General features: G+C 39.3%; 1 protein-coding gene across 2 annotated transcripts in view; it reads left to right on the plus strand.

Annotated features, from left to right (window-relative positions):
* The first annotated feature begins 30 nt into the window (after positions 1-30).
* Positions 31-25,279, plus strand: part of skap1 (src kinase associated phosphoprotein 1) — a 28,730-nt gene continuing 3,481 nt past the window's right edge. The window contains exons 1-12 of one of the 2 annotated variants that reach the window (XM_041973426.1): positions 31-547; positions 1,573-1,678; positions 2,162-2,187; positions 2,339-2,446; positions 14,022-14,102; positions 14,186-14,269; positions 14,354-14,478; positions 15,840-15,903; positions 17,682-17,894; positions 20,042-20,092; positions 20,216-20,325; positions 23,060-23,134. In XM_041973426.1, coding sequence (XP_041829360.1) covers positions 508-547; positions 1,573-1,678; positions 2,162-2,187; positions 2,339-2,446; positions 14,022-14,102; positions 14,186-14,269; positions 14,354-14,478; positions 15,840-15,903; positions 17,682-17,894; positions 20,042-20,092; positions 20,216-20,325; positions 23,060-23,134 — 1,083 coding nt within the window. In that variant the 5' untranslated portion in view covers positions 31-507. The remainder of the gene's footprint in view (positions 548-1,572; positions 1,679-2,161; positions 2,188-2,338; positions 2,447-14,021; positions 14,103-14,185; positions 14,270-14,353; positions 14,479-15,839; positions 15,904-17,681; positions 17,895-20,041; positions 20,093-20,215; positions 20,326-23,059; positions 23,135-25,279) is intronic. The other variant, XM_041973427.1, reaches the window with a different exon arrangement.

The following is a 25,279-nucleotide window of genomic DNA, read 5'->3' on the forward strand; positions in this document are numbered from 1 at the left end:
ATAAATTCTCTTTGATAGAGAAAGCTTAAAAACTCTTTTGTGTTTTTAAAATTATGGAGTGCATTTTTACATACATACAAACATAAAAGATTATGATTAAACAGGTAAATCGCAAGTGTTTTGCTGGGCTCTGGCAGTTGTAACCATGGTGCACTCAGGCTAGCTTTGCATTATTGTAAGTCAGAGATGTTTTCTCAGTATTAGTCAAGCCTTCATCACCCACGACACAGAGACTAGACTGCAGAGGAAGTTGTCATCCGTGCACCTGCTCCACCTCATTCTGTGCAAATCTAGACACATGCACGGAAGTATGGTTTCACTGCAAAAGGATACAGGTGGCTACTAGCTGTGTTAGTTGTGAGTGAGTGTAGGTGGTGCCAAGCTCTTTTTGTATTGTCATGGAGTAGAATGACAGAAGCTTTATGTAGACAGGCTACATTTTGGGGTAAAAATCTAACAGTTATTGAGCAGAAAAAGACTTCTGTGTTGGGCAGGTGAGATCTAGAGATGGGGACGATCCCGGACGACATCAAAAGACTCTTAGATGGTAATATCTCTAGCTTTTGCTTTAAAAATATTATTTTCAATAGCACAGTATTATTATCTATTTGTTTCTGTTGAGGAAGAGTAGTAGAATAACTGTGGCTAGATTGTGTCAGGAGATAAACTTCACTTAACGAAATGTTTATAAGTCACTAGCGGTACAGTTGTTGTTCTAATGTTTGTGTACATAGACGAAATTTTAAGGTGACTTTCTAAAATATTGCTGAGCCACTTTAAATACTGGGAAAGCACATAAAGTTTTACATGTCACCTCCTCATTTAAGTTGTCATAAAGAAGAAACTGTTTCTAACCTGGTAGCACCACATTTGCATGTATTGCCAGGCCGGCTAACACAGCCTTTGGAACAACATTTGCATATGTCTTTATGTTTTTTATGTAATGTGGTAGTGAGGTCATAAAGACATTGAATCAGATAAGTGATGTGGGCCAACCTGTTTTGTCTTTATTATAACAATCCGTCTCTGTGATGTTACTGTGGCTTGAAATCAGGTCTACATTAAAAGTTTTCATTGATCAAAACACATGAAAAAATAGCCTTATATATTTTTTGGAAAGCAGTGTTGTGGTAATTAAGAAGTCAGACAACATAATAAAGGAGCAAATTAGTTGAAGCTTATGCTCTTTTGAACTTTACTGTTTGAATTTTATAAGTGAATTACATATAGAGTACAGATGCTTGAACATCAAAGCAAACACTTTGAAAAGAATAAGCCTTCAGCTAAGATTTGTGGCAAATAAACCAGAATCAAATGTACATTGATGCAAGGTGTGGTCGGGTTGTTTGATCATATTACATAGATATTTGTGTTTCTGTGTCTGCTGAAATTTCAAGCACTACACAGCAGTTACTAACAATTTTCTTTACGCTGACATTTTGTGATGGTTTCCACATTTGTGCTCTGCAATGTTATATTTAAATGCAGAAAGGCCATGGCTCTTCTGGAGCTTGAGAAAGTCATAAAAACACGGCATGAATAAAGTGCTTACTTTGTTCTTGTACTCGCCAGATTGTGAGTATTTTGTAACAGAAATCCTTCAAGATGAGAACCTAAGTGAGACTGCAGTGGAATCACAGCAGGTCCTGCTGAATAACTTCAGAGTGGTCCATACAAGGTAGGCTTTTACTTATATGACGTGTCAAATGTAGCTTAAAAGAAAACAAACTATTAACTGTTGTTTTAAATGTGGTTTGCTAATTTGTGCTAACTAATGTTGTGACTGATGATTTCAGTCTCCGTCTTATTTATTGTTTTTATTAACATTTTTTTTTTATAAGATCTTATGAAATAATCTTCTTTGATCCAATTATTTTAATGTTCATGTGATTTGAATTCTAATTATGGGGAACATTTCATGAAAAGTGAAGTAAAGTCTTGCGCGAAGCATGTAGTTGACTCCGGAAGCTATTGTTGCTAGCGCTGCATGATAAAAGACTTTAACTCCATCACACATAACTGGTGGTTTTGTGGTCTTTTATACAGGAAGCAGGTTCTTTTTTAAACAATACTGGAGCTGAGCTGCCTGAAAAATGAAAGTTCAGATAATCATGCAGTTTAGTGGAAAAGATTTTGATCTCTGCTAATTTTGATTTTGCAGACATCCTCAGGAATTCCCCACAAAATGTAAGTAAAGTGTCTCTATCTCTTTTGAAAGGGTTCTCTATTTTTTATCTGTGCTGTGTTTGACATGTGCTTTAAAGTGTTTTCCAGCTGGACTCATCTACTGACTTTTGCTGTTTCTGTTACATTCACACACGCTCATTCACTCTCTCAGTGGACTTAAGGGAAGATGATGGTTCTGATGACAACCGCAGCTCCAGTCTGGGTCGCTCGGATGACGCCTCAGTAGCTTCTGATTATCAAGATGATGGAGGCCCTGAGTGTAAGTTCACAACAGTCGTGATGCAGTGAATCCCTTTCTGCGGGTGTGTGTGTGTGTGTTTGATTTCTGGTCATTTACAGAATGCAGGGATCTGAAGTCAAATATCTGTATTAGTATGAACACATGTTTCCACTGAAAGATTTTATTCTGTGTTGCCATCAAAGAAAATGCCGCCATCCTGTGAAAACTCTTTAGCACACCATCCTTATTGACAAGAATATACCTCTCTACAGGAACTGCAGGTGGAATATTAGCTGTATATTGTTGCAAATCTTCTTTATTTGGATAAAAATGGGCTCTTTACCCAGTGACATCAGTGGCTCCTCCTCTTCTTCCTCTCTCTCCTGGCAAGTGTGCAGGTATTATGATTCTAGAGATGTTAGGCTGCTGGTTCACAAAGAGCTGAATCGTGACCTAGAGCTCCCTCCAGTGGTAGATCCTCAGCTCGGCTCTTGATCTTTCCTTTTGAGTTGCCTGCACGTGGATAGAGGGAGACGAGGAGGCAGCCCACACAGAGAGGCGGCTTTGTAGCTGCAGGCTAACGCTGTGATTTATTGACCCAGAGCCCCTCTATTCTTTCACAACCGGGTTTGAAATACAACACTGTACCTGAGGGGCCATGTGTGTTCCATCCCTCTCTACCTTTATCAATCTTTCTTTCTATCTTCCTTTCTCCCTCTTGCTTCCCTCCCATTCAGACTTTTATTATTTTCTGTTTCTATGTGCCAGCTAATAGTCCTTGACATGACATGCCGCAGGTGGGCATTAAGACTCTGGTACCTCGGGTGCCCGTCTCTACTGTTTTTCTAGCTCCAGAATCCATGTTGAATTTCCCATTAAGAAAACTGAATATTTTTAGTCATTTTAAGAAGTCACTGGTTAAACACCAGCTGGATGGAGTCAAGCTTAATCCCTTATTTGAAATGCCATAATGAACTCCTCTACTCTAAGAAGAGAAAGTGCTGCTTCTCTTTGCAAGTTCAGAAAAACAAATAAACAAATCATGGCAGATGGTGGAAAGATAGACCGCACTCAAACAAGACGATTATAACCAATATATATTTTTTAATTTCAGCGTAAATAAGAAGAAATTTCCTTTGGGAAACAAACAAAATGAAACCATAAAATGCTTAAAAATTTTCCCTGAAGGCTATACTAATAACACCCAACTACAAATTGCACCGTCTGTTGTGCTAAGCGCTACTTGTTTAAGCTCACACACAGTGTCATGCTATTGTCTGTGTTAAATGTGAGAAATGACCAATTACGAAGCACTACCTTCTGCTTGTAACTTCTTTTGAATATTGAGAACTAATGCTCTATGACACAAAATAACTACTCTTTAAAAAAAACATACGTTTCAACATCGGATCAATAATCGTAACATCTTAAGAAAAATGTAAACCCTGCAGCCCTGCATCTGTTATTGCTTGAGGATTGCTACCACGTTAGCATAGTAAATGGTTTGTGTCCTCACTAAAAAGGGCACACGGAGTTCATAGTTCATTCTCTGTTCACTGCCAGTTGAAAGAAATGGCTCACACTTTTTCTACTGGGCGGTCTGTTTCTGGGGAAGAGGGAGTGTTGGTGGAAAATAATGACGAGTGCTTAATGAAATCACTGACATTTTTGGAGGAATAGTTTTCCATGATGACTTTGTGGGGGTATTTAATTTCCTTAAATCCCTGCCATGGCAAAAATGTGCAGAATTTGTTTAAAAATGAATGATATGATCATTGAAATGAGGTAGGATTTGGGTATAAGAAGAAGGTGAAAAACTGAATATTTTAAGTTTATTTGTATTGTTTTATTTGATCCTACTGTACACAATGGAGACTTTGTGACTTGGAGAATGTATGATCCATGGTAATGGACTGCCTGCCTCCGCCGCTCTGTGTTCTCTAACCAGAGAGTGAGTGAGTGTGAAGTCGATGGCTGCTTTTACATGCAGGAGGAGCCTACGCCGTTTGATTAGATGCGGTGGCCTGTTGTCTTCAGCGGACTGGGTGACACCAGATTTGTAATGGCTGACAGGAACAGATGGAGCCTCCATTGTTAGCCCGGTTGTCTGCATGGTAATGTGAACTGAGTTTCACCCGTCGACCGCACCGGTGACCTGAAGCCTCGCCCTGGCTTCGTCTGCCCTCTGTAACACCCTTCACCTCTCACTCTCCATGCTATTTGGGGCTGGTGCACATTTTTAGGAATTTTACTCCTCCCACCATGCCACGATGATGCCATTCCAGCACATTATGCATACATAAACAAATATAGTTGCAGATCTCTCCCTCTGGTGTGCAAAACCTCTTTAACACACACATTACCCTCACACAGATACAAATAGACCCCAGGAGACAGCTGGAAATGTGGGGCATTTAGTCCTGTCATGCTGTTTGCAGGTCAAGTTTACGAAGTCAAAATGGCCTGTTTGTTTTTCTTTGATTGGGGAGCTCTGCTGGGCGCTCGGGGATGTTTGCTGGGAAGCCACTGCGATGACAGAGCACTGCAGGAAGAGCTTTGTTTCAGGAGGCGTGCAAAAAAGATGGCGCCTTCGATAAGTCTCCTTTTTCTTCCTTCAAAATGATTCTAGCATGATGTACCGTACACCCTGTATTTACTCAGGTGTGGCTGTTGGCATTATAGAAATTGTTTTCAAGCTTGTTTAAGCCATACATTATCTGTTTTGTATTTATTTATTCAACATATGTTATATTAATAAGCATTTTAATAAGTAAATAAAATCTGAGGCTTACAAAATGAACATGTATGCAGGAAAGACTGGAGCATATTTGCTTGCTTATTTTGCCAATTATGATTTTTTTTCTCAAAGGTGTATGGAAAAAGAGAACATTTTCAATTATAAACTAGAGAAGCTCAAATTTCTCGATTTTCCAGACTGTTTTCTAATAAATATTTCAGGATTGGCATCTCAAAAAACATGATCCTTTAATAAAGAAAAACTTTTGCACTTTGACTTGAAAATATTTAGATTTCTTTTTAAATGAATTAATAGCTTTAGCTGTAAAGGAAGGATTTTGTTCTTATGTGTAGGCCTGTAATGTGACTCCTGTCAGTGCTCACTTTGCTGGCCCAATTTCTTAAACCAATTACTGGCACCCGAACGCAGTAGGACAACCAATTTGAAGTAATGTCACGCTGTTGCCTATTTCTCATTTGAATATGAGGAGCCAATGCACAGTAACAACATTATTACACAGTGCTTGTAAATAGAATATTAAATCTAAATTTTGTCATTTTGGCTGAAGCTTGAAAAAGTCATTTAAAGTGAAATGCTTTTTTGGGGGGGGGCTGCATGCTTGGGTCTCTTGGCTGATGCCAGCTGACAGATTGAAACTCTATTACAGGGTTAATCAGCAGTGTTTAATGTGCCAACTGGCCTTTCTGTGTGTGTTGATGTCTCGATTATTGAGAAAGAGGAAGCTGAAGCAGACCACTTTGGAGCCATTTTCCTAGTTTTCCAGCTTTTTTAGATCCGGTATTGTTCTTCTTGGACGGTTTACTGAACTTTTGACCTTCGGCCCTTTGCTCGGCCAACCTGTGACCTGTCTGCAGTCAGTTGTGTGAAAGATCGGCCTCACCGTCAAACAACACTCTCGAAGCTTCGTCTCAAAGTTTCTTTGGACTTGCCGAGAACTGCCTACTGTATCTGTTCTTCAGAATATTTGCCTGCAGATTCATTTTTCACCGCATTCGTCGGTGTATGGATTTTGTGACATTTGGATAGCGGCTGCTCGTTTGCAAGCAAACGAGGAATATGCTAATGATCTCCACTCTTCCTCTTTCTCCTTCGCTCTCCTTCACTTTCCTACTCCGGTTGCTATCAGTGTGCTTTTTTAGAAAGATGCTCATGCATTACGAGGCAGGAGCAGGATCTGTAGATTGCTGCAACTGCTCGCCATCAGGGTTCAAAAGTTCACACTATTCCCTTAGGGCTACTGTGCTGCTGCAGATGCTGATAGTCTTTTCTTTCTCCCTCTCTCCTGGCTGCCTTTCTTTTCCTCTCTCTCTCGCTGTTTACACTATTAATCTTGTACACTCTCTCTCACACACTCACTCACGCTGCCTGGCAAGAAGAGAGCGGCTTGAAGGGGGGATTTGGACGTATTTAACCGAAGGGCATCCATCACTCTCATCTCCGGCTTCACCCCCACTGAAAAGCCACACCGTGTAGTTTTTGCGCCCTCCTTGTCTGTAAGCCCTCTGATGCAGCTCTCCTCTCATTTGCTTTGTTTTATTGTTGCACTGCATATAATTACATCCCTTCGTTGCCTCTGGTGCAGCGCCGTGTTGAAACTCGGGGAAAAACAGACGAAGGTAAATGTGCAGCCGTCCATCTGTAAGCAGGCACATAGGCAGAATGCAAAGTGGGAAGCTGGGGCAGGGTGGCTCCTAATCTCCCCCAGAGCTGTCAATGTCACAGACAAATAGCAAAACTATCAGATGCGGCGGGTTCAACCAGAGGTTAGCGTTCCCAGGTACCTCCTGCATTCACTCCCTCTCTTTCTCCCCCTGCCTTGCAAATGAGAATTTGATTTTGCCCTCCACTGGAATCCATTTCTGGAGATGAATGAAGTTTCAATGCCAAGCCCAGGTGGCCCTGCTGATTTCTTAGGGAAATAAATGGAGATAGGAGAGATGTGTTAGCCTGTACACAGACAGTGACATGGCTGCTTCCAATACCTCTGGGATCCCTATGTTTAATTGTTGCTGTAATGTAGCACTTTGAGGTCATTAACATACCCTTGTGGAGTTATTCTAGGATGTCCAGGATGCATCCCTCTTTTCACCGGGATCTCCACACAGCTCGGAGGAAGTCACTACTCTGTGTGTGCTAAGTGGGACAGGGCTACTTGGGGCTTGTATGCTGCTGGAAGATTGCTTATCTACAATGGTAATTTTTACCATTGATTTATAGGGGCCTTTGCTACAAGTTAGCTTATTATATGTGAAAGAAATAAGATGCCGACCAACTGGGAACACATTTTTATTTTAAAGCAAGTTTGTCCTATTTGTCAGAATGAAAACTGTAGTTTCATTAGAAAAATGCATTTAGATAATTAATTTCAGTCTATAAATTCCCTGCAGCTCTGATAACAATTGAATTAACTGCATTTTATGAAATATCAGGCTTAAACTAAGATAACTTAGTCATTTTAGTTTTTTTTTATACTGAAATGACTTTATGCATGCCTTGCTATTTAGCTTAATTTAATGACTTCAGCGGTTGTAATTTTGGTTTTCTTGTTTGCATAAAAAAGCGTAATTAAAATGTGATTTTTAAAATTTGACAAATATTGAGCAAAACAATAATTAAACACGATTTGTTTGATTAATATAATTTTTCATTTGTATGTTGTAAAAAAAATCGAATAAACAACTTCTTCGACAATAACTGTAATCGAGGTTGATTTGCCACCTTTTTGTAAAACCAAAAGACGGCAAAACTGACACGACTTTATTTTTTTATGTAGTTTATTTGTTTTTTTTTATTAATTCAAAACGAAATTGAAAAATAAAGAACAAACTAATTAAAATGTGTATTTTAGAACAAATGTTTAAACCTATTTATTAATTCTTATTCTTTTTGCTTTTATTTAGTTGCTTAAAGATACACTAAATTTAGTTTTACTTCTATATATGCTGGCATGCTAATTAAAAGTATTTATTTTGCTGTTTTAGAATTAAGCTTATTTTTTATAAAGTAAAAAGAATAAAAAGAAAACAAATAATAACAAAAGAAAAAAAGCTCTTTTTTATTTTTTTAGTTGTGAATTTCCAGGAGAAAAAACAAGCACAATTATTAGCCGAGTCATGCTTGCAGAGTGGAAATGCTCTCAAATGTTAAAAACATAAAAGTAATAATTATCTTCATGCTTTTGTACAAAATTTAATGGTAAAATTAAAGATTGAGTAAATGTGCTTGAGGCTTTTAATTGGACTGTTAATGATAATGTTTCAAAATATTAATTAGAAAAAAATGACTTCGTTTATATAAATCCAATGAAAAAAAGGAAAATCTTTAATTTGCTGCATTAAAATGATTCAAATAATAAAAGATAAACATTTATTATAAACGAAACCTCCTGCAACACCATTTTCATTCAGCGTTTGGCCTTAATTTTCTTGAATGATGGCTTTTTCTTTTTTGGAGACACCTGTTGCCTCTGGACGTGCAGGTGATTTACTGAAGAGGTCAAAGAATGATAGCATCATATAATTATTTATTAGCATAATATATAACTGCAGTGACAATAAAATAGGAGCAATTCATACAAAATGGTAATAGATGTGAGATATTGCTCAGACGGCTTTCCTGAACACTGTGGTACTTATTTAGATTATATTTAAAGCACTTAAGTGGAAATAAAAGAAGCATTTTAAAGGTGCAGCAACTGTATTTCAGACGGCAAGTGTGTTGATTTTTTTGGTGAGTGTTTTTCCCTCCAGGCTCTGTCTGTGACTGCGTTATATCACATTTTTATCACTGATATGTAGGCTCCTCTGTGGGCCTGAACTCCGCCATTGCTGGTATTTATATTCTTACTATGGTGTTTTCTTTTTTTTTTTTTCTGTCTTTGTCAGTGAAGCAGCTGAAAACCATCCCCAGCGATTAGAGGATCATTGTATCTGCAGTTAAGCATTTGAATAGTGGTAGTAAATCTAGAAAAAGGAAATTCAGGGTCGCTGTAGACGCTGCTTATGGCTGCCCAGGGGGAAGCCGATGTCACGTTGTAAATTTAGCCCCTTAGTGTCTTTACAGTGGCCGGCCGGTGATACTTGAATATCGGCATAGCGAAAAATAGTGGATAGAATTATTTTGGTGTCGTATTTTTCTGTAGATACAAAAGACATTTATATTCTTATTTTTTCAGATTGTATCTAATATAACAGATTAAATCACACACTAAATATTTGATCATGGTGCTAAAGATGCATCTCCCTGAAATTTGAGAATCCAAAAACACTGAAGAAATATGATCAAATATTTACAAAATCATTTCTGTTTTATTTTGTTTTTTACTTTTTGTTAAAGGGCTTCACTCAGTCAAAGTGCCTCCAACTCAATTCTGATTTGTCATTTAATCAGATTGACAATCTTGATCCTAAAAGAAAAAAAAATCACTATAACTTCTGCATAAATCCCTACTCCCATTAAGTATTATTAGACGCTGACACAGTCATCATGCAGCCTGATATAATGCACTGCATGTTTTCTTTGGTTCAAACACATGCATTAGAAGGTTCTAAACATGGTTTATGTATCGATGACTGAAGTCCTAATCAAATCAGGGGAAGGGAAGGAGGGCTGAGAAGACATTCTGCCCTTAACCTCAGTGCCTCTCAGTCTCTCTCCTCCTTTCTGACGGCCGCCTCGCTGGAGGGACACGCAGCAAAGGCCTCCCACTGTAATGAGGAAAAATGCATCAATTTAGTTTGGCCTGTGCACAGATTGAGCGCTGGGTGGGTGAAGGTGCACTGAGTGAATCCTTTTTCCTAATCAAGGACAGTATCGAAGAAGATTGCGGTCTGTAGAATCAGCAACATTCCTCCCTGCAGCCCCCTTAGGGCCGGGGAGCCTCTCTCTGCCTTCTGTTTCACCTCATCAGCAGAGTTCACACGAGGGTCAGGTCCTGCCCCCCTGATGCTGCATTCAATGCAATACCTCCTGCATCGAAAGGCACTGTGAAAGCCCCTGACTCAAGGACTAAGCAAAGGAGAAAGAAAACATATGATAACTTTCTGATCTTACTTACAGTGTGTGCTTTGTGGGGTCATCGCCGGACACAAATGTATTAAGCCCAGTTATAGTTTTGTCTGATATTTCACCTCATAGCAACAGCTGAATACTGCGCTATACCAGCAGTGCATTGTTTTTTCTGTAATTTGGTATTTAAGTTATTTTATTTTGTCAAATTTTGTGGAAAACAATATATTAAATGGCATCAGTTTAATTTAAATTGTCCAGATTCACAAGAAATCCAATTTTTATTCTGAGGCCGTCAGCATTTTGATGTTTAGAATGAAAAGAAACAGGTGAACATGCGGGGAAAAAAACAGACGTCCATTTATTTAATGTAATTTTTTTATTGTAGAAATGCCAGCTGGTTTTTCAAGTCTTCTATAATAGAAAAATTGAATATCTTCAGTCTAGTTCGAGCAAAATAATCACTCTGAATCTGTCAACAATGCTGTTGGAGTTTCATTCTGTTTTTGCCATTTTCTGACATGTTCTATAGGCCAAAGGAGGGATTTATTACTAAATTAATTGATAATAACAGCAGTCGTGACATTGAAGTAACATCAGAGCTCTGCCAGTTAATTACAGTAAAAATTAAAGAATAAAAATGGGCTGTTGAGCTGTTTTTTTCCTTGGAAATGCTGCAGTGCTTCATAGTAGAGAGCTTTCATGGGAAATGAATTAACTAATATTTCTCCAAACTTTTGTCCATCACATACATTACAGATACTGCTTCCATGTAAAATCAAGACATCAAGATCACTTAGGTGCTTTAGGTTATTAATGTTTGAGTTTTAAGCTTAAAATAGGAGCATTTTTTCCTTGCTTTTTCCTTGCATCTTACTGCGAGTCTCCACATGTATCTGGCCAATGGAAATGTTTTTTTCTGGTTCATGCCATAGTTTTTAACACCACTTGTTTCCCTGCTGCGACTGAATCCCGCCTGCACTTTCGCCCCTCTCCGACTCAAAGACAGGATGCTAGCAGGGACCTCTCATTTCCGTAGCACCATCATCTTCGGTGCGTTTTTGTGTTTTCATACCATCTTTGTTGGGTTATGACCACCGTTAGATCTAATGTAACATATCAGTTCTCCCACCCGACCATATCCCTTCATTTTGATTCACTCTCTATCCAGCCTTTGATTGACTTTCAGCCTAACTAAAGTGGATTTTAATGAGAGAATACATTAACTCCCTCTGGTCATGCTAACATAAATCAGCCTTTTCTTGTGGGATCAACTGCTGAGCTCATAACACCATGCTGAGGGAGTGTGAATAACCAAATGAGAGATTGCAGCTGCGGCAAACCGCTGGCAGCTCAGATGCATCGTTGTGTATCCCCTCCGAGTTTTACACAAGTTCAGGATGGCAACAAAACGGCAAGCTTGTTTTCATACAGGTCAGCTCGCTGACAGAAACACTCTTTTATCAGGATCAATTTAGCACATTCTGGTTACTTTCTATTGATCATTTCTTTCATTTGGAAATGGCATGACTCAAATCTTTTCTTGCTGATGAGCACCGTTAGAGCCGTTAGATTTGGTTATCTGGGCCTGTAGCAACTCCTCACCTTGATTTACGAAACACGGGATGTGACTCCAACATCGCATCTATCTGCTTCTCTTTGTTGGTAATTGCACTCAGCTAAATAGGTTATGCTGAAATATCAATAAATTGCCATCAAATTAATGTCAATATCAAAGCTGTGGATGGTGCTAATTAAAACGCAAAAGAGATGAAAATGAAGTCATGGCATTGCCCTGAATAATTGATAATGCAATTTATGATTTTTATGAAAGAGTGCCGTCTGTCTGCGATTTTGATGAGGCCTTAATTAGATGCATTAATGTGTCTCTCTGTGCCTGTACTCAAACTCAAAACTCAAACACCGTGATGGTTTTGGCTTTTTTTTTAACACTCTAAATTACACATTTTCAAATAACATTACCTCTAAATATCCACTTAAGACTGCATTGGTCCCAAGGAGGTGTTAGTGAGTGATTTTCATCAAAGGGGGCATTGTTAACTCAGGACCAATTGGATTCTGCTTTTGTTTAGGGTTGGATAAAGAACTTGTAAAAGCAACATTAACCAGTAAGGTGCTTTTAGGCTGTGCTGCTACCGTGTGGAAGAATCCAGAACTATTATGTACATGTTGCCCTACAGTCAATGTTTGCACCCACTCTGTTTAAGATTCATACAAAGGACAGTCAAGTGAGGTCAGGTCACCTCGCGATAAAGCGTTAAGCACACATGAACGTGTAATGTTTATTGACTCAAGCAGATCACAGTGATCCTGTGTTGATTTTGTACCTCCTCATCTATTAGCCCAGCTCGACCTTTTAGATAAATGAAGAGCGAGGGAAGCAGACAGATGAGGGGATTAGAAGTGGGCCACAACAAGGAAGCAGGCCTCAGAAAAAAAAATTTGACAGACTGCTGGTGGATAAATGAGGTGGAGGAGCATAATGACCGCTGTTTGTTATGATGTACTGAATCAGGTTCTCTTTGACAAAACAGTCCTTAGCACCTCCGTATTTATAGTGTCAACGGTCAGTCCATCCACAAAGGCAGGCTGGTGATATGTGAGCGTGTTAGTGCTGTGAGGTGTCTGAGGCTCAGCTCTGGAATGACCCTCTCATCTGTCAGAACCACAAACCGAAGCTGTGCGGCGTTATCGAATCACACGCCAGTTTGTTGTAAACTTAAATCTCTGGAATGTTAGCCAAGTGGAAAACCAATATCAGTCCAACTTTTTATGAATCAGACATAAGTTCCTTTTTACTCTGTGTGTGTTGGGGAGGGGGGGGCTCTTTGTTTAAGCCAGAAGAGCCAGTTGTGGGATGACATGTTTGGTTTTTCCCAACAGTTAAACAGATCCTTTCTGAGGGGGATGGACTCCAGGCATTCCCCTTGTCATCTGTGGTCTGAATGGAGGTGTCACACTGACTTATGTAAATGGTGTTTGAAGTGTTCCTGTGTTTCAGACTAAAAAGGAATCTTTAACTGTTTCTACGTGTTTCCTCCCCCCTGCCAGACCAAAACCTGTTGACTAATGAATTCAGAGGAAGCTAAGCTTTGTTTTTGACATGTAGAAAATCCAGATAGTCCTGTTAAAACACACAGTGGAAGATGGACCTTGAAGCCAACCTGGGTTGAGTTACCCTCTCATGTCTCGTATTTTCACACAGAATATTTATTAAAAGTTCACATGTTGAGGCAGCCTATAGAGAAAACTGCATCTTATATGACTACAACATCTTGTACATAAGCAGGAAATTATAACTTATTATAAAAGTAAGATGGTGCATTAATTATGCATCATCTAACTAATAAAATAATCAACTTAAGAGTTTCAAGTTGGGCTATCATGTTTTAAATTTGACTTTGCAGAATGAAGAATTGTTGGATTCTCACAGGAAGGTTGTTGTCATTAAATGAGCAGATGAATGGGCTGCAGTGCTCAGCAGTACTGTAGATGTATTGATCCAAGTTTCTTGAAGCCTGGTAGGGATGCATTTGATCCACAAGGCTGAAGAATTTATATTCAGACGTGCGTTTGTGTGTGCATATGTTGCTTTGGGATTACAGAAAGTTGAAGTGCAGCTTATTAGGCGCCAGTGCAGAAACAAATTATTGATTAAAGAATTAGGTGACTGGCAGGAGCCATCCTGCTGAGAAATAATTGTTTAGACATTTATTAAGAAAAATGTTAAAGCTTAAGCATTTGCTACTTCTGTCTCTCTTTCTTTGTTCTGGTTATCATTTTAATGTTTCTAGACTTTAAATCTGATTAATTTGCTTGTTCTCACAGATTTGGGTGACATCCCAGCAGTGGCAGCTCAGGACCTCAGCAACATCTTAAAGCAGGGCTACTTGGAAAAGAAACGAAAAGGTATGACATGTTTGTCAAATATCATAAAATTGTATATTCAATTTTTCCCACTTGCATACTGTATAAATTCTTTTTATTTTAAGATCACAGCTTCTTTGGCTCAGAGTGGCAAAAGAGATGGTGTGTCCTGAACAACTCAATATTTTACTACTTTGGTAGTGAAAAAGGTTTGTTAATAATGCCATAATTCACATTACAGCTACAGAAAGCTGAGTCAGATAACCTCCTATCACATGTGTTCCTCCCTACAGATAAACAGCAGAAAGGTTCATTTTATATCGGTGAGTACAGCGTACAGCTGGTGACCAACCTGAGAAAAGACTCCAAAAAAAATGCCTGTTTTGAGATCATTGCTCCCGGACGACGGGCCTTCCAGGTCTGTATTTTCACAACAGATTACTAACATAGATGTGACTCAGTGCCTCTAAGTTGAAATGCTGCAGAGTGATAGATGCTGTTATAGTAAAGTTTGAAAATGAAACATTTTTTTCTAAATTACAGCAAAAAAACAGCATGTTTTCTGCAGTCAGTGGAATAATTGCTGTAGTGAAATAATGAAGAGCAGTTAGTGCAGAGTAGGTTTGCTTTTGGTTGTCACGTCACAATTAGTCATTTCATGTCTTTGTGAATGATCATATTAAAACAGCTGGGTAAATCTAAAAGAAATCCTGTACTTCATGTACATGGTGTACATGTACTTCTTCATCATGTACCTTTTGATAGAAGACTCAGTTCGACTGATGAGGCTTTTGCACTTTTATTTGTCATTTTGGTTTCACTCCTTTCTTTTTTGTGGAAATGACAAATCTGCATGTGTGTAGTTTTGTTCAGAAAGCCTAAAAAACTAATACTTATTCTTTACTTGTGTTCCTTTTTCATTTAGCTTTTTTTTCTTTACATGGGTTTAGTGCTTTATTTTATTGTTAGTAGGCCTATACCGTGTCATGGCATCAAAATGGATAAAGACAAACAGGAAAATTGAAAATGACAATTATTTGTAGGATTAAAATATCCTCTTTGTACCTGTGGAGGTTGATAACTATAAAATAAAAACAAAAAAAAAAACAAACAAACCTTTTTAATGTTGACTCCTCGTCAAAATTTTATACTTTGATCAATAAATCTTGATTAATGCAAATATTAATTAACAGTTCTTTTAGACAATCTTGTGATTTTTAAACTTTAAAACCCCTTTAATGAGTTATGTGGACTTTTGTTCAGTAAAATAAAAACATTTCAATACTATTTTTTTATTTTATGTGCCAAAAGATCAGTTATTTAATTAATTAATATATTTAATTAAAATAAGTATCAGTAGATTAAAAAAATAACTATTTATAATATATATATATATTGCATTATAAAGCAAATATTTAAATCTCATTACTCTATAAGATGGGATTTAAATATATGTATCTATATACATTTTTCTTTCTTATTTAAATATTGTCACAGTTTGATCAACATTTGTCTACAGAGCTCCGGTATCAGTCAAACTTTTATCAAATCTGCTTGAAAGTGTTTTATTAAATTGTCTAACTGACTCATTGGCACACATTGTTTCCCTGCCAGGATATGTCCCGATTAAATATTTAGGAGCCAGATTCTTATACTTGATAGTTATTTGTAAAAATTTTCTTTTCTCTTAGTGTCTAGAGATTTGATCAAAAGCTAGGCATACAAAAGTAATTCTTAAATGTGATGATAATGAAAGTATTATTGCCACTTTCCCTCCAGTTTTCTGCCAGCAGTGCACAAGAGGCCAGAGAATGGGTGGACCAAATCAATTTTGTTCTCAGAGGTGAGCCACTTTATCTCTGCGCTATTCTTTCATGGCATTATTTCAAGTGATGTGTTTTGGGAAAGCCATTCCTCCTTTGTTCCTTCTCGCTTCTTTCTAAAGTTCGTTCTTTCATATGTTGTATACGATGTAAGGTCCTTTTAAGACATAAAATAATAACAATATGATAAAAATAAATTATACTAATTATAGCTACTTATATTAATAATATGGACTTGAACAGAGTTTTTGAAAATCACATAGACTTATAAGAAATGACATTTAAAGCCATATAAACTTAATATTTTGTTTTTCTCAGGTTTCCACTCTTTTTTTTGTGGTGCAGAAAGGTCAGAAGTGCATGGGAGCTCTTTATCACGTCTGACTCATATGAAAACCCCCGATTCATCACTAACTATACAACCAAGCACATCCTGAATCTTCTCATTTGAGGTGTCACCCACCATGTCATCTGCACCATCATGTAGCCATAGTTTTCCTCCACCCCCTCCAGCTACTCCTCCTATAACCTTCCTACCGAATTCCAGCTTACAGGAAATTGATTGCTAGATGTTCTGGTTATCCTCCAGCAGCATTGATTTCTGCTTGGTACGGCAGAGGACCTGATACCCCGTGTTGCAGCGGCCAGTCGCTTGCAATGAGACAGCTCCTCCATCTGAGCGAGTGCTTGTGCTGCGTCTTCTCTAAAATGGGCTCAGGCTGGGCCACTGGTTGGCGGGAAGTAACAGACACTCTGCAGTTTGTCTTACATCCTCCAAGCACAGTTTTGATATAGCTGATAAGTTATTCTTTTTATCTTTGACATTATCTGTAAATAAGATTAATTATTTTTTCTTTTTTCAGTTCATTTGGATTTTTGGGTGTGTTATAAGTCCTGCATCTTAATAACTATGCAGCCATACAACCCATAATTCTTCTATTTAACAGAAGATATAAAGGACAAAAAGGGGAAATGTGAGACAGTAGCTGATCCAAAAATAAGAACGTGAACAGGTTCAAAATGTAAAAATAGCAAGTTTATAATCAAGAAAAATTGCTGAACATCAGTCAATTTGTAGCATTTTTTTTTAGTCAGATTGCAACTCAGAGTGCTTAACAGGAAATTAAAACAGTAGACAAAATAAAATAGATTAGAAATACGGAATAACAAAAAATAAACTGAGTTGGGAAGAATAGCAAAATATTTAAAATCTGTAATAAAAAGGCAAAATTATTTCAAAGCAATTTAGTAAAACAGAATAGAAACAGTTTGCAAAATTATAAATATGCTTTTTTGTAGAGGTGAGTTTTAAGCTTTTTCTTAAAGTCAGACTGACAGCGTAAACTAGAGCCTGCCCTTCTGGACCTACACATTCTAGTTACAACATGTAAGCCAGAGGTTCGTAAGCAAAGAGCTCTGATGGGATTGTAAGGAACCAAAAGATGTTTTTTATAACAGAGGGCAATGTCATTTAGGGCTTTATATATAATACAGAGGAGTTTATACTGTATTTTATCTCTTCAGACATGAGGATTTGCAGCTTCTCTCTTATAACATTGTAAATAATCCCTTTTTCCAGATTAAAAAGGCACAAAATGAAAATTGTCTTTAAGGTTTTTCGGCTTTTTTGACATTTTATATAATGGAAACAACTGCTGCCCTGATCCGAGGCTCCAGCTCTTGTCACTGCTGATATTTGACCAGTCTGAAAATTCCTCTTACTTTACCCTTTTGTGCCACGCTGTGCTCCATCTTGACACTAACGCTGCCCTATGTATTGTCTCTCCTTCCCTCATAGATCTCAGCTCCAACGTCATCCCTGTCGATGACGATGAATATGAGGAAGAGGAGGAGACCTATGATGACATTGAGGGGGTGATCAACTCTAACCCTCCACCGCGGCTGGCTCAGGCCTCCCAGAGCAGACAGGGCAGCAAACAGGGAGGAGATGGAGGACAGGAGGCGGAGGAGGTTGAGGACGAGGATGAGGATATCTATGAGGTCCTGCCAGGTATGAGGATGTGGTTAGCTTGCAAGGAGAGAAAATGAATAGACAATAAGGTTCTGCCCGCAAACTCTCATGATACTCAGTCAGACCAAATAGACACAGTTGCTATGACACATACACCCGAAGGGAACTTCGTAAAAAGAAATATTTGGGAGTCTCCTGGCTGGGAAATTTGTGTTGCCAGGTGCGTCCTCATCACCACAGCTCATAGAGGGATAACTCATTTTAAATCAAGTAACACTAATAAGCCTGTCAGCGCTGGTGTGGCTGCTGCAGAGCCACGCAGGACATGAAGGGATTATTCACTTACAATGACTCGAATTCTGCCTCCTCTGCTCTCCCTCCTTATCTCCTTGAGCAGCTATGTTGTTGAAATCAGTGAGAGCTGGGTAGTTTTGAAATGCTCTGTCATAGAACGTCCAATTAGCTAATGTTGCCAGGCAACAAATAGCCTACAATTCAATCCACTAAGCAGAGTTTTGGCTAAAATTGCCTAGCAACAGTAATTTAGCTGAAAGGAAGTCAAAATTGCATCTCTCATAGCTTAAAATAGTTCTGAGCTCTTAATGTCTCATCTTTAATAGAAATTAGAGTTTGACTGACGAGACCTCAGAAAAGTGCGTGCGAGTTCCTACTGGGGTGGGAGGGGGGACCGTCCCGTGTGTCAGGGCGGCTACAAGATCCCAAGAAGGACAAAAGAGGTGATCCGATCTTCTCAGGGGCCGTCGTCCATCACTGTTTCTATTAAATAAGATACATCAAGATTCAGTTTCACTCACTGAGTACATTACCTTTGCCAAAATCACGGGTGAAAGGCAAATCAGTCTTCAAACTGTCATGCTGCTGCTCAAAGCCATCTGGGAAGAGGTACAGACCCTGACCACAGATGGCATATCAAATGACGGGCTCTTTCGTTCACTTTCTCACCCCTTCTCTTATCAATCACTCTGCATCTCTCTGTGCCTACGAACCGCTTTTACACAGCGATTATTGACTTTTAAATGATTAAATTATGTCAGTAATTTCATTCATAGAGATTTCAAAAGAACAAATAAAGAATTTTAATCATTTTATTTGTGGTCCTTTTTTTTTTAATAATTAAGAATTTTTGAGGTTCATTCCTTTGATAGTTTTATGCCCTTTTTTATTTAGAGTTGTCGTTATTTAGTTTTTTTTTTTCTAAAGTCATTAACATGAAATACACAGAAATATTAAGAATTTGTAAATTTGCATCCTTGACTGCAGCATCATTTTTTAGTTGTTGAGACCACTCAGTTTTGTCAGAGCAACATGGCTCTGTTACTGGCAGATTGCAGAGAAATGGTGGTATTGGCTCTGCCGCTGATGACTGATTTTATTGACTGGAAAATTAAATCACTTTGATACAGAAACCATCAGGCCATGGCAGTGGCCCCTCGATGAAATGATGCTCCTCTCTATGCCCATTGAAGAGAACTGAACAAATGTTTAGACTCACAACAAACAAAATTAAAATCAGACAAGTTAACGAGGTACGTCAGCTTCACGTTCTGTTCAGAGAAGTTATTATCTGTGTGTTTTTGGAGTAGACAAAGACAGACTGCAACTTTTTGCATGCAAACGCAAACCATATGCATGCCCACAAATATGCATGTGGACATATAGTTTGTGTGTATTTGTGTGTGTGTGTCGTCCTTCCTGCTCTTCCTGGAAGGAGAGGTGCAGGTTGTGCTGGAAGGTGGATAGTGTTGCTGGGTTGTGGCATTGCTGTCAGCCTACTTCTGCTCAGGATGGATGTGGGAGACAGAAGCAAGCATATCACTGTGTCACCCGACAGACCACCGGGTGCCACGCCCCGCAGTCAATGACACGTCCTAAAGATGGCTTCTGCTTTTTTAACGTTTCCCATCGGGTACTCTGATTTATGTGAACATACTGATCATCATTGAGAACTGCAGCCTGGTTAAAGAAAATAAGCACATAACACATTTAATAACTTTTTTCTTTATTGTTTATTTTATGATCAGGATTTATTTTAACACTTATTCTTTGTTTGAGGACAAAATAACTTGTTTTCACCCTCCAAAAAATAATGTTTCCTTTCATTACTTTGCAGAAAAATATAAATTTTATATGTTTTTGGTGGTAAAACATCTGTTTGTCTGTTTTAGATGAGGATTTTCCAGATCCACCGGATGAAAGTGTCGAGAACAACAAACCAGGTCAGAACATCATTTTCTATGGATATAAATATTTCCACTTTAATTACAGAAAAAAACTTTGTCTACTATATAAAAAAAGCCAGTTTTTTTACTGCTTACATTTAAATTTGTTTTTATTTTCAGCTTGGTCATCAGATTATTCTAACTACTACCAGTGTTTATGGGATTGCCAGGCCGATGAACCAGATGAGCTGGACTTTCAGAGAGGAGATCTCATTTACATCATCAGCAAGGTCAGCATCCACAAACAGCAAAAAAAAAAAAAAAAAAAATCTAAGAGGTTATTTAAACTTCTTCCTGAATTTTGTGGTTTGTGGAACCACTTCTACCAGTCAGTTAAATGAAAATAACAGTTTATTTCTAATGGAAACCCATTCCTGACTGCACCCTTGACTTGCTGATATAATTACAGGAGCAGTTAGGGTAATTTCAGATGAGTAAAATGAGATACAGACGTGTACAATGTGTAATTATTTAAGGGTTAAACAACATCAGCTCCAGTAATCGTGCCATCCTCATTTGATTTCTGAACATGCTGATATCCCCAACATCTAAATTCCTCTGTCAGCGAGCACTTGAATCTCACTGCAGTGGAGAAGCGCCAACAGTGGCATTGTCTATTCCAGGGCCACTAGGGTGAAGTGCCATTTGAGTGCTGCGTAATGGTGCTGTTGTTCATTATGGAGCCTCTATCGCGGGGGTTAATTGAGTAGGCAGCCATGCGAAGCTCTTCCTTTCTGTTTGACGTAAACTGCAGGTGAAGCCATCCAGCATCTCAGCTCTTTTCTCTCAATCTTTTTCCTTGTGTTTTATGGCCGTCTTGTAGTTACATGCAGAGTATCTACCAGTGAAAAGACACCCTACTGGAAATCAATGGCTTGTAATTTGGGCACTTCTACTCTGCTGCGTATAGGGACTTGTTCCTAGACTGTTGCTGCTGGTCGATTTCAAATTGAATCATCATGTTCTGTGTTTAGTCCAAATCATCAGAAGAGAAAAGGCAGGGAAGAAGGAAGAAGGAAGCTTATATGTTTGTGATTATGTGTTAAGAGATTTTACCCTCAAAATTTCTTCCATTTTTATTCTCAGCTGAAGCCACTGAATTATAATTACTTGGTGTACTTTCAGTACAGAAACAGCAATGTTCATATCTTCTCTATGAATAAAAAAGTAAGGTTTTTATGTTTAGATAGATAAACATGATCAGTATTGTTTATAAAAGATAAAACACAAGTGAAATAAGCACTTCACAGAAGATAGACTTTTAATTGAGGCTCTCTTGGCAGTGCTAGATTAATGAGAAGCCAGCTTTCTCCATCTGTGGGTACTTGCTGATAGGGGAAAATGTCAAAACAGCCACCTCTATTTTTCACATAACGATGTCAAAAGCAATGTATGTGGTGGGAAAACAAAGGGGGACCTGGCTCTGTGCTACAGATCCACCTCTTACAGCGTCAGTCCTGCTTGGCAGATTACTTTTCACTGTATAGATCAGATTACTGCTTCACTGAAGAGTTTTAAAGCGAGCTATGTCCAAGTTGGAAGCAAGTGGTAGTTGTTGTATCTCAGAATCTTAATGACACAGATTACTCTTGTTTTGTCAGAGTGTACGTTAAAGTCATAACATAGTGACAGAGTATGAGAGCGGTCTAACTAGCCTCTAATGGATTTAAAGTGAGGGCCAGGTTGTAAATTATTTAGAGGTGATCTCAGGATCTCTGAATGTTTGGTTTCCTGTGACGACAAGACTCAACCCATGCCCTATTTTGTGTCCTAATAGCATCGCATTTCCTCAATGAATGGCATTATTTGGATTATAGCCTGTAATCGGCTATTTGTTTTAATGAGCCCTTGGGGAGGGCTTCTCCCGTGCCTTCTGTGTATACACGCAGGCCTGGGTGCTGTTCAGTTTTACGGGGGATTCCTGAGAACCCTGACCTCGATGAGTGAAATACGGGCCCTTGGCTAGAACTCAAGTCTGTCGCTTAGCTGGGGACACATGAAATGGCCATAATAAAACCAGGGCCCATAAATTCTCTTAGAGGGTGGGAGGCCTAGTTGTCTGTGCTGTTATGTCAACACTGACCATAATTACAAGGTAATAAGGACACGCTCTAAGTGCTAAATCAATGGTGCTAACAAACTGTTATTTTTAAAGCTAGAATGTGATTGACTGCTGAAGTGCAGAATGGGATAGCCACAGGCGTGGTGTCATATGGCTGTGAACTGAGGAGAACATGCCGATTGTATAAAAGGCCCTCATCCATCATTATTGATCCCTCACTTACTGTAAAGTGGGGGCATTTTTACTGTATTTGTGTTCTTTCTCCCTTGTGTGTTGCTGTGTGTGCGCCCATATCTGTGCAACACTGGCAAAGTAAATAAATTAGGAACCTCACAACTCATATGAATCCCATTAGTTCAGGAGAATTAATCTAGTAGGGTGGCTGCGCAGCAGGTTTTAGCGATACTTAACTTGCCTTTGATGGCAATGCTCAGCCCACTGATACATGAGGTAGAAACACATCTTGAAATCCATCTTTTTTCTTTTTTTTTGCTGTAGCATTTCATTTTCAAAGCACTTGCATTTTTCTAATGTACAGTATGGCTTCATGCTCAGATTGTAAGGATGAGGTTAGCTTTTTGCAATATTACTCTTGATTTTCAATTGTTGAGATGTTTCATCCACATTTGCGGTGCATGCAGAGTAGATAAACTGCATCCTAGCTTGTGGATACAAGGGGAGATTTGGAACAGGATTTACAATGTGTATCAGATTCATTTATCGCAGTAGCTAAAATCTATTGTTCCATTTCTCCCTGACATGTGTAATGCCTGTGTGCTCTGTCAGCCCTGTCTCACACTAAACCATAAGGTTGTCCCGCATTCTTGCTTCCTAATTTATGTATCCAGAATCAAAAGACACGGGCTCTACAGGTCAGCTGTCACATTCCTGTATTCCCACAGGCACTCATGGAGAACGGCAGGATGGAGTGGAAAGAGATTTATGGCACAAACCCATCCAGGGTCCTTAAAACTCTGGCAAGTGCTGCTGCCACCTCTCCCTCTTTCTTTCCACCGCCCTGCTCACTTCCCTTCCTCCATCTGCCATCCAACCAAAGACCAGAGCGAGGGAATCAGGCCAACCAATCCAGCGCATCTCCCAAAGAAGAGCATCACCCCACATTTGTCCAAAGTTGTTTCTTGACAGAATATGAGAACATGGACACCACTGACACCTTGTGGTGATTTTTAGCAGTTTAGTTGTAAATGAAAGCTGATCTGGAGCTTTGAAGATTTACTAGTTGGGATGTATAATCTCCAAAAAAGTCAAGTCCTGAAATTAAAGGTTGAAATAAAAAAATTCAGAATATTTAGTTTAGAAAAAAATGACTCAGATTCAGGCCTCTTATCTGTTTTACAAGCCAGTTTGGCCTGCTGCCCACAGGTCACTCCATCTGAAAGCAGGAGAAGAAAAGGAAAAGTGGGCAAACAATCAGATGGGAAAAGTCAAGCAAGAGAGACAAAGAATGGGGATCCCTTTATTCTTTTGAGTGAACCCTGTCCCCCCTCTTTCTCCTTTTCTCTGTCACACACCAATTTAAAGACCCCTAGCTGCTATTGTGGCCATAGACACCAAGACACTTTAGACAGGCAAGACATCCTATTTACCACCCAAAGTAGCAGGGGGTGAGTCTGGGGTTTGGGGTCATGTAGGAGGCAGCGGTCATCCCCCGGTCAACTACAGTAGGTCATTATTCAGCCCAAGCCAATAGCCCAGAACTGCGTCCGAGCGACCCACCCCCAATCCATTCCGCTTAATTATTATAAATGAGGGGCGGCATAAACAGCCATCATTACAGACACTCAGTGGCATACACAAATCCACTTTAAATTGCAATTAAGTTAAGGAGCTATCTGTAATCCCAGGCGTGCATTAGAAACTTGCAAGTAGGTTTTCTTTTTATTAAATCTCACCGTCCCTAAGATATTTGCAAGTGTTCTCATGCTCTGTCATGTTTCCAATTTGAAGCCAATTCACTGATTTAATTAAAAGCCCACTTGGAAAAGAATGGACACTAAGTAGCCATTTTGATCTCTAGTTATGCGGAATTATACTCCATATTTTTAGATGAATTTCAACATGATTGTTTTGGTACAAAATCTGTGTAATCTTCCCAAAGAATTAATTTCATCCCCACGCTTTCTGGTTCTATCACTTGTGAAGTGTACCTGTGTGAGCAGTGAGGAGGGCTCGCTAACCTGATAGCAGGTTACAGATCATGGGCTTGTGCCTGCTGGAGGTGTCCATGTTTCTTTATTAGGCTGACCAGTGATGGAGGAACTGTAGGGAGCTGCAGTGCATCTGATGACTCTGTGCAGTGGAAGAAAAAAATAGAAAGAAAATCAGGAATAAAAACAGAGAGGACGCAGGCGGAAAAGCTGCTACAGGAGACATGGGAAGAGAGGAATGGGAGGAAAATATGGAGGGGGTTGGAAATGTGGAAGGAGGGAGGGAGAGATTGTAACAACCAGGCGGTGGGTTCAGCGGCAGGGCAATGAGAGACTTCCTGCGCTCCATCACGCCCAAGGCCTGCCTCAGTCAGCTGGTGGCCGAGGAGAGATGCCTCATGTGTCAGGCTTATTAGCACTCCCCCTAGTTTGTATGCATTTGGGATTGTGTGTGAGTGTGTGTTTGTGTTTCATCAGGAAATGTGTGTGTGTGAAAGGAAAAGAGGAAAAGGAAGAGGATATGTAGTCTGGATCTGTGCAGGACTTCACCCCTGAAAAGGTGCATTTTCACAAACAAATACATTAAAAATATGTTTTGTTTAGATGCATAATGGCAGCGTGACGCGACACCTGCTTCGCTCATTTTCTTTCACCGCGCCCAACCATCCTCGACTCACCTTCTCCCTGCTTCAGGCTTGGGTAGCTGTCAATCTGTCCTCCGGTCGGCAACATGAGTGATGGGCCTATCAGAATGCGACCATTAGCCAGCCCCCTGAGTGGTAAATAAACGATCGCGCCGGTACACTGCAGGTGTTGTCATAGCAACCCACTCTCAGTGCCAGCCCCACCCACACTCATTCCAAGCTCTCTCAGCGGAGGAGTCACTGGGAGGTCAACGAGTCAACACGCCGCAGCCACCACGACACGGCGCTGTCCATCCCCCCCCCCCTCAAT

The sequence above is a fragment of the Melanotaenia boesemani genome, chromosome 21 (genome assembly GCF_017639745.1).
Source record: "Melanotaenia boesemani isolate fMelBoe1 chromosome 21, fMelBoe1.pri, whole genome shotgun sequence".
Classification (NCBI taxonomy): domain Eukaryota; kingdom Metazoa; phylum Chordata; class Actinopteri; order Atheriniformes; family Melanotaeniidae; genus Melanotaenia; species Melanotaenia boesemani.